The following is an 8,823-nucleotide window of genomic DNA, read 5'->3' as shown; positions in this document are numbered from 1 at the left end:
GGCTCCGCCCCTTTTGTGTCATTCGCCCTCCGGAGCTTTATTTTTCCCCTCAGCGGAGCGCGCTGATTGGCTGAGGGGAGGGGCGGAGTCCAGGGGGCGGGACCAGGGAAGGGGCGGGGCCTGCTGGGGGAGTCCCCCATGGGGATTCCCCCGGGGGGGTGGTTTACGTGGAGATCTCGCTTGGAGGGGTGGGGGGGAGGGGTCTATTGGGGTTTACATGGGGGGTTCGATTGGGGGGGGGTCTCCCATTATGGGGGATCAGTTGGGGGGGGGGTCTCCCATGGATTTTCGGGGGGGAGGGTGGGGACCAGAAACTGCTCCGGGGGACCCAGGCGTCCGGGAAGGTTCCACCCCCCCCGGGGGGGGATGTGTGGGAAATTCCGTCCCGATCGGAGGAGGCGAAATCCCGGGGTGGGGGGGCAGGGGGAGACACTTCCCGTCCACGGTGACGTCACCAACCGGAGGGACCCAGGCGTCCGGGTACCCCCATATTAGTTTCCAGGGGACCCAGGCGTCCGGATCCCCCCCAATGTCTTTTAGGGGACCCAGGCGTTCGGGTACCCCCTCCCCCAATGTCTTCCAGAGGACCCAGACGTCCGGATCCCCCCCAATGTCTTTTAGGGGACCCAGGCGTCCGGGTCCCCCCGCCAATGTCTTTTAGGGGACCCAGGCGTCCAGACCCCCCATAAATGTTTCCAGGGGACCCAGGCGTCCGGGTATTCCCCAATATCTTCCAGAGGATCCAGGCGTCCGGGCACCCAATGATGGGGAGTGGGGAGCAGCCCCCGGACGCCTGGGTCCCCTGGAAGCCGTTATGGGAGGGGTTTTGGGTGCCCGGACGCCTGGGTCCCCGTCCCAGCACTCTCCGCCTCCCCCCGGTGTCCCCCCCGGGGTTCCCCCCGCCCCCGGTGTCGCCGGTTCCTCCCCGGTTTGTCCCCACCCCCGGGGCCGCTTTGTCCCCAGCCCTGATCTCCCCCTCCTTGTCCCTCCCCGGTGTCACCGCTGTCCCTCCCGCTCCCACCGGGGTCCCTTCGGTCCCTCCCCAGTGTCCCCAACCCCTCCCCAGTGTCCCCATCCCCTGTATCCCAAACCCCTCCCGGTCCCTCCCAGTGTCCCCATCCCCAATGTCCCCAACCCCTCCCGGTCCCTCCCAGTGTCCCCATCCCCAATGTCCCCAACCCCTCCCGGTCCCTCCCAGTGTCCCCCGGTGTCCTCATCCCCGCTGTCCCCCTCCCCATTGTCCCCATCCCCCCCGCATTGTCCCCATCCCCCCCTCAGTGTCCCCATCCCCTGTATCCCCATCGCATTCCGGGTCCCACCCCGATGTCCCCAACCCCTCTCTTGTCCCTCCCCATTATCTCCGGTCCCTCCCTTGTCCCTCCCATCCCCTCCCTGTCCCCTCCCCGATGTCCCCAACCCCTCTCGGTCCCTCCCCATGATATCCCCATCCCCTCCCCAGTGTCCCCATCCCCTCCCTTGTCCCTCCCGGTCCCCATTCAGTGTCCCCAACCCCTCCCCAGTGTCCCCGGTCCCTCCCTTGTCCCTCCCATCCCCTCCCGGTCCCCCCCGCGGTGTCCCCATCCCCTCCCCATTGTCCCCATCCCCTCCTCAGTGTCCCCATCCCCTGTATCCCCATCCCATTCCGGGTCCCCCTCGGCCCCCCCGCGATGTCCCCAACCCTTCTCCCTCTTCCCCACAGTGTCCCCAACCCTTCCCTTGTCCCTCCTGGTCCCTACTCAGTGTCCCCAACCCCTCCCCGGTCCCTCCCTTGTCCCTCCCATCCCCTCCCTGTCCCCTCCCCGATGTCCCCAACCCCTCCCCGTCCCTCCCTGTCCCCTCCCCGGTGTCCCTGTCCCCTCCCCGTCCCCTCCGCTCCCTGTATAACGGCGGCTCCTCCGCCGCGTCCCCGCCGCGATGTCGCCTCTTGCCGGTCCCGCGTGTCCCTGCGGGGTCCCCCCCGCGTCCCCCCCGGGTCCCCCAGGGACCTGCTGCTGCTGCTGCCGGTTCCGCTGCGGGTTCCGCTCCGGGTCCCGCTCCCGGTCCCGCTCCCGCCGTCTCCTCCCGGTTGTCGCCGCCGCCGTCGGAGCCGCCGCCCTCGGAGCCGCCGCTGCGGTGCTGGGGCTGCTGCGGGGCACGGAGCGGCCGCGGGTGAGAGCGGGGAGCGGGCTCTGTCCGGGGGTCTGTCTGTCTGTCTGTCCGGGGGTCTGTCCGTCCATGTGTCTGTCCGGGTGGCTGTCTGTCCGTCCAGGGCTCTGTCTGTCCGCGGGTCTCTCTGTCCGGGGGTCTGTCCGTTACGGTGCTGGGGCTGCTGCGGGGCACGGAGCGGCCGCGGGTGAGAGCGGGGAGCGGGCTCTGTCCGCCCATGTGTCTGTCCGTCCGGGGGTCTGTCTGTCCAGTTGTCCGTCCATGTGTCTGTCTGTCTGTCTGTCCGTCCGGGGGTCTGTCCGCTGCGGTGTTGCGGGGCACGGAGTGGCTGTGGGTGAGAGCGGGGAACGGGCTCTGTCCGTCTGTCCGGGGGTCTGTCCGCTGCGGTGTTGCGGGGCACGGAGCGGCCGCGGGTGAGAGCGGGGAGCGGGCTCTGTCCAAGTGTCTGTCTGTCTGTCCACGTGTCTGTCTGTCCGTCCGGCGGTCTGTCCGTCCACGTGTCTGTCTGTCCGTCCGGCGGTCTGTCCGTCCATGTGTCTGTCTGTCCGTCCGGGGGTCTGTCCGCTGCGGGGCACGGAGTGTCTGCGGGTGAGAGCGGGGAACGGGCTCTGTCCGGGTGTCTGTCTGTCCGGGTGTCTGTCCTTCCGGGTGTCTGTCCGTCTGTCCGGGGGTCTGTCCGCTGTGGGGCACGGAGTGGCTGCGGGTGAGAGCGGGGAACCGGGTGGGTCTGTCCACCCGTGTGTCTGTCCATCCAGGAGTCCGTCTGTCCAGTTGTCCATCCATGTGTCTGTCTGTCTGTCCGTCCGGGGGTCTGTCCGTCCGGGGGTCTGTCCGCTGCGGTGCTGCGGGGCACGGAGTGGCTGCAGGTGAGGGTGGGGAACGGGCTCTGTCCGTCCATGTGTCTGTCTGTCCGTTCATGTGTCTGTCCGGCAGTCTGTCTGTCCGGGGGTCTGTCCGTCCGGGGCTCTGTTTGTCCGAGGGTCTGTCTGTCTGTCCGTGTGTCTGTCTGTACATCTGGGTATCTGTCTGTCCAGGTGTCTGTCTGTCCGTCCAGGGGTCTGTCCATCTGGGTGTGTCCGTCCGTGTGTCCATCTGGGTGTCCATCCGTCTGCCTACCCATGTGTCTGTCTGTCCGGGGGGGTCTGTCCGTCCATCCATGTGTCTGCCCGGCTGTCCGTCCGTCCAGGTGTCAGTCCATCCATCCATCCATGTGTCCGTCTGTCTGTCCGTGTGTCCATCTGTCCATCCAGGTGTCCATTCGTCCACCTGTCTGTCCATATGTCTGTCCGTCCAGGGGTCCGTTCAGCCCTTTTTCCAGGTGTTTGTCCAAGTGTCCATTCGTCTGTCAGTCTGTCTGGGGGACTGGGTGTCAATCTGTCCGGGGGACTGGGTGTCCATCTGTCCGGGGGACTGGGTGTCCATCTGTCCATCTGTCAGAGGGTCCGTTTGTCTGTTTTTCCTGCTGTTTGTCCGGGTGTCCATTCGTCCGTCAGTCTCTCTGTCCAGGGCTCTGTCTGTCCAGTTTTCCAGCTGTCTGTCCATCTGTCTGGGGCAAGCTGGGTGTCCATCCGTCCGTCTGTCCATCTGGATGTTCCTCCCGGTGTCTGTCCATTTGTCCGGCTGTCCGTCCATCTGTCCGGGAGCTCTAGGTGTCTGTCCATCTGGTTGTCCGGCTGTCCATTAGTTCCAGGTGTCTGTCTGTCTGTCCAGGTGTCTGTCCTGGTGTCCGTCCGTCTGTCTGCTTGTTAAGGTGTCTGTTAGGGTCCGGGTGTCTGTCTGTCCTGGTGTCCAGTGTCCCATTGTCCGTCTGTGTCCCCACCCCCCGTGCCTCAGTTTCCCCAGTGTCCCCAAATCCCTCCCAATGGAAAGTCCCCAAATCCCGTCGTGACACCAACTTCCCCTTGGGGGGGTGGGCGGGGGGGAGGTGACACTTGGGGACAAGGACACTTGGGTCCCCCTGACACTCCCTTTCCCCTCCCCCACAGGCTGCGACCGCTGCCCACGTCCTGCTGAGCGCCGGTGAGTGACATTGGGGACACTGGGGACAAGGGACACATGGGGGGACATAGAGGTATAGGGACATTGGGGACATGGGGGGACTTGAGGACATTGGGGACATGGAGGGACATGGGGAGACTTGGGGACAAGGGACATATGGGGGGACATGGGGGACATGAGGATATGGCAGGACAGAGGGGACATGGGGGGACTTGGGGACATTGGGGACATGGGGGACATTGGGGGACTTGGGGACATGGGGAAAGGGAGCATGAGGCTGGAGGGACATGGGGGGACTTGGGGACATGGGGGGACAAGGAGGGACATGGGGACATCGGGGATATGGGGGGACACGGGGGGACATGGGGATATAGGGGGACAGGGGGACATGGGACATATGAGGGGACATGGGGACATGGGGACATCAGACAGGGGACGGGGACACAGCGATATTGGAGACATGGGGCCAGGGGACATGGGGATGGGGAAAGGGGGGACATGGGGACATCAGACAGGGGACATGGGGATATTGGGGACATGGAAACATGGTGTGACATGGGGACGTCAGACAGGGGCCAGGGGACATGGGGATATTGGGGACATGGGGATATTGGGGACATGGGGACATCAGACAGGGGCCAGGGGACATGGGGACATGGGGACTGTGGCTTCTGCTCCGTCACGTCGCGGTTCCTCCTTCCGCCCGCGCTGAGGAAATGTCACCGGGGAGCGTCCGGGGGCGGCACCGGGCGTCACGGAGCGTCCCCAAGTGTCACGGAGTGTCCCCAAGTGTCATGGAGTGTCCCCAGGATGTCACAGAGCATCCTCTGTCCCCAAGGTGTCACAGAGTGGCCCCAAGTGTCACGGAGTGTCCCCAGGATGTCACAGAGCATCCTCTGTCCCCAAAGTGTCACAGAGTGGCCCCAGGTGTCACAGAGTGTCCCCAGGATGTCACAGAGCATCCTCTGTCCCCAGGGTGTCACGGAGTGTCCCCAAGGTGTCACAGAGTGGCCCCAATTGTCACGGAATGTCCCCAGGATGTCACAGAGTGTCCCCAGGATGTCACAGAGCATCCTCCGTCCCCAAAGTGTCACGGAGTGTCCCCAGGATGTCACAGAGCATCCTCCGTCCCCAAAGTGTCACGGAGTGTCCCCAGGATGTCACAGAGCATCCTCCGTCCCCAAAGTGTCACTGAGTGTCCCCAAGTGTCACAGAGTGGCCCCAGAATGTCACAGAGCATCCTCTGTCCCCAAGGTGTCACAGAGTGGCCCCAATTGTCACGGAGTGTCCCCAGGATGTCACAGAGCATCCTCCGTCCCCAAAGTGTCACAGAGTGTCCCCAGGATGTCACAGAGCATCCTCCGTCCCCAAAGTGTCACGGAGTGTCCCCAAGTGTCACAGAGTGGCCCCAGAATGTCACAGAGCATCCTCTGTCCCCAGGGTGTCAGGGAGTGTCCCCAAGGTGTCACAGAGTGGCCCCAATTGTCACGGAGTGTCCCCAGGATGTCACAGAGCATCCTCTGTCCCCAAGGTGTCACAGAGTGGCCCCAAGTGTCACAGTGTCCCCAGGATGTCACAGAGCATCCTCTGTCCCCAGGGTGTCACGGAGTGTCCCCAAGGTGTCACAGAGTATCCCCAGGATGTCACAGAGCATCCTCCGTCCCCAAAGTGTCACGGAGTGTCCCCAGGATGTCACAGAGCATCCTCTGTCCCCAGGATGTCACAGAGTGTCCCCAAAGTGTCATAGAGTGTCCCCTGTCCCCAGGATGTCACAGAGTGTCCCCAGGGTGGCACAGACTGTCCTTTGTCCCCAGGGTCCCCAAGGATGTCACAGAGTGTCCTCTGTCCCCAAGGTGTCATAGGGTGTCACAGAGTGTCCCCAAAGGGTCACAGAGTGTCCCCAAGGTGTCACAGAGTGTCCCCAAAATGTCACAGGGTGTCATGGAGCATCCTCTGTCCCCCAGGTGTCATGGAGTGTCCCCAAGGTGTCATAGGGTGTCACGGAGTATCCTCTGTCCCCAGGATGTCACCGAGTGTCCCAAGGATGTCACAGAGTGTCCTCAGTCCCCACGGTGTCACACGGTGTCCCCAAATTGTCACAGAGCATCCCCTGTCCCTGCAGTCACCCCTCTCCCCTTGGGGACACCCATGTCCCTCTAGCAACACCTTTGTCCCCTTGGGGACACCCACATCCCATCACTGTCACCCCCTTGGGGACACCCATAACCCCCTTGTCCCTTTCTTTGTCCCCCCCCCCAGGCTCCTTGTCCCCATCGGGTCCCCTCCTGCGCTACGAGACCGGAATCAACGGCGCCTTCCTGAGCGGTGACATCCAAGTGACATCCCCGCGGGAGCTGCTGGTGACATCGGGGGGGCTCTACCTGCTCTACGGCCAATTCGCCCTCAGCTGCGCGGCCACCGAGTGTCCCCAAGGGACCGTCACCCTCCAGCTGCGCCGCCGCGGGTCCCAACAACCGCTGCTGGCAGTGACGGTGACAACGACACCGGGGACAGGATCGGGCCCCGCTCGCTCCGGGTTGTCACAGGCGGTGGGACAATTGGAGCCCGGGGACGTCCTGAGCTTGGCGCTGGTTGGGGACACAATCGGGGACAATGATGGGGACAATGATGGGGACGGGTGGCAGTTGGAGCAGGACGAGCGGGAGGGGAATTTCGTGGGGTTGTTGCGGATCGCCGGGGGGTGACATGGGGGGATGTTTGGGGACATGGGGGGTGGAGATTTGGGGACATGGGGGGACATTGGTGACGTCCCACCTGGACATTTTGGGTCCCAAAACCCCCATGTCCAAGGATTTGGGGACATCAAGTGACATCAAGAGACATCAGTGACGTCCCTGCCAGGAGATCAAGGGACATCAGGGGACATCAAGGGACATCAATGACTTCCCTACCTGGAGATTTGGGGACATTGGTGACTTCCCCCCTGGACATTTTGGGTCCCAAAACCCCCATGTTCAAGGATTTGGGGACATCAAGGGACATTAAGGGACATCAAAGGACATCAGTGACCTCCGTGCCTGGACATTGGGGACACCAAGTGACATCACAGAGCCCATTTTGGGGACATCGGGGTCCCCTTCCCGCCCCCCCCAGCCGGCCTGGGGGTCCCTCCCCCTCCCCTAAATTATTCGCCGCTTAATTTATTTATTAATTAATAAATCTATTTATAGTGCCCGGTGTCCTAAAAGGGCTTTAATTGTCCCCAAAAACAGGGGACGATCCCCCCGGGATGTCACCGACCCGGACGCCGGGGTCCTCACGGGTGTGTTTGGGGTCCCCACCGCCCCCTTAGTGATGAGATGAGGCGCCGGTTTGTTCGGTAGGGGGCGCTCTGCAAAGGGAACCCAGGCGTCCGGGTGAGGGACCCACAGAGCCCAATAGAGCCCGATAGAGCCCAACAAAGCCCAACAGAGCCCAATAGGGCCTAAGAAAGCTCAACAGAGCCCAACAAAGCCCGACAGAGCCCAATAGGGCCTAAGAAAGCTCAACGGAGCCCAACAAAGCCCGACAGAGCCCAATAGGGCCTAAGAAAGCTCAACAGAGCCCAACAAAGCCCGACAGAGCCCAATAGGGCCTAAGAAAGCTCAACAGAGTCCAACAAAGCCCGACAGAGCCCAATAGGGCCTAAGAAAGCTCAACGGAGCCCAACAAAGCCCGACAGAGCCCAATAGGGCCTAAGAAAGCTCAACGGAGCCCAACAAAGCCCGACAGAGCCCAATAGGGCCTAAGAAAGCTCAACGGAGCCCAACAAAGCCCGACAGAGCCCAATAGGGCCTAAGAAAGCTCAACGGAGCCCAACAAAGCCCGACAGAGCCCAATAGGGCCTAAGAAAGCTCAACGGAGCCCAACAAAGCCCGACAGAGCCCAATAGGGCCTAAGAAAGCTCAACAGAGCCCAACAAAGCCCGACAGAGCCCAATAGGGCCTAAGAAAGCTCAACAGAGCCCAACAAAGCCCGACAGAGCCCAATAGGGCCTAAGAAAGCTCAACAGAGCCCAACAAAGCCCGACAGAGCCCAATAGGGCCTAAGAAAGCTCAACAGAACCCAACAAAGCCCGACAGAGCCCAATAGGGCCTAAGAAAGCTCAACAGAGCCCAACAAAGCCCGACAGAGCCCAATAGGGCCTAAGAAAGCTCAACGGAGCCCAACAAAGCCCGACAGAGCCCAATAGGGCCTAAGAAAGCTCAACAGAGCCCAACAAAGCCCGACAGAGCCCAATAGGGCCTAAGAAAGCTCAACAGAGCCCAACAAAGCCCGACAGAGCCCAATAGGGCCTAAGAAAGCTTAACGGAGCCCAACAAAGCCCAACAGAGCCCAATATGGCCTAAGAATGCTCAACAGAGCCTAACAAAGCCCTACAGAGCCCAATAGGGTCTAAGAAAGCTCAACGGAGCCCAACAAAGCCCAACAGAGCCCAATAGGGCCTAAGAAAGCTCAACAGAGCCCAACAAAGCCCAACAGAGCCCAATATGGCCTAAGAAAGCTCAACAGAGCCCAACAAAGCCCGACAGAGCCCAATAGGGCCTAAGAAAGCTCAACAGAGCCCAACAAAGCCCAACAGAGCCCAATAGGGCCTAAGAAAGCTCAACAGAGCCCAACAAAGCCCGACAGAGCCCAATAGGGCCTAAGAAAGCTCAACAGAGCCCAACAAAGCCCGAC

The 8,823-nt window shown here is 62.1% G+C and overlaps 1 protein-coding gene across 1 annotated transcript; it reads left to right on the top strand.

Annotated features, from left to right (window-relative positions):
• The first annotated feature begins 1,479 nt into the window (after positions 1-1,479).
• Positions 1,480-7,336, top strand: LOC135576761 (uncharacterized). The gene is made up of 3 exons (XM_065043926.1): positions 1,480-2,148; positions 4,131-4,164; positions 6,403-7,336. The coding sequence occupies exons 1-3, from the start codon at positions 1,915-1,917 to the stop codon at positions 6,846-6,848; spliced, it is 714 nt and encodes a 237-aa protein (XP_064899998.1). The 5' UTR covers positions 1,480-1,914; the 3' UTR covers positions 6,849-7,336.
• The last annotated feature ends 1,487 nt before the right edge of the window (positions 7,337-8,823 follow it).

This window comes from Columba livia, chromosome 30 (genome assembly GCF_036013475.1).
Source record: "Columba livia isolate bColLiv1 breed racing homer chromosome 30, bColLiv1.pat.W.v2, whole genome shotgun sequence".
NCBI classification, from domain to species: Eukaryota; Metazoa; Chordata; class Aves; order Columbiformes; family Columbidae; genus Columba; species Columba livia.
Note: the sequence above shows the minus strand (reverse complement) of the source record. Positions and strands in the feature narration are given on the sequence as shown.

What these genes read in the sequence shown, in the direction of transcription:
- LOC135576761 (XM_065043926.1), top strand. Translation starts at nt 1,915, where the DNA reads ATGTCGCCTCTTGCCGGTCCCGCGTGTCCCTGCGGGGTCCCCCCCGCG. An exon ending in GGGGCACGGAGCGGCCGCGG is followed by an intron (nt 2,149 to 4,130) that starts GTGAGAGCGGGG and finishes CCTCCCCCACAG; the next exon opens with GCTGCGACCGCTGCCCACGT. An exon ending in CCACGTCCTGCTGAGCGCCG is followed by an intron (nt 4,165 to 6,402) that starts GTGAGTGACATT and finishes CCCCCCCCCCAG; the next exon opens with GCTCCTTGTCCCCATCGGGT.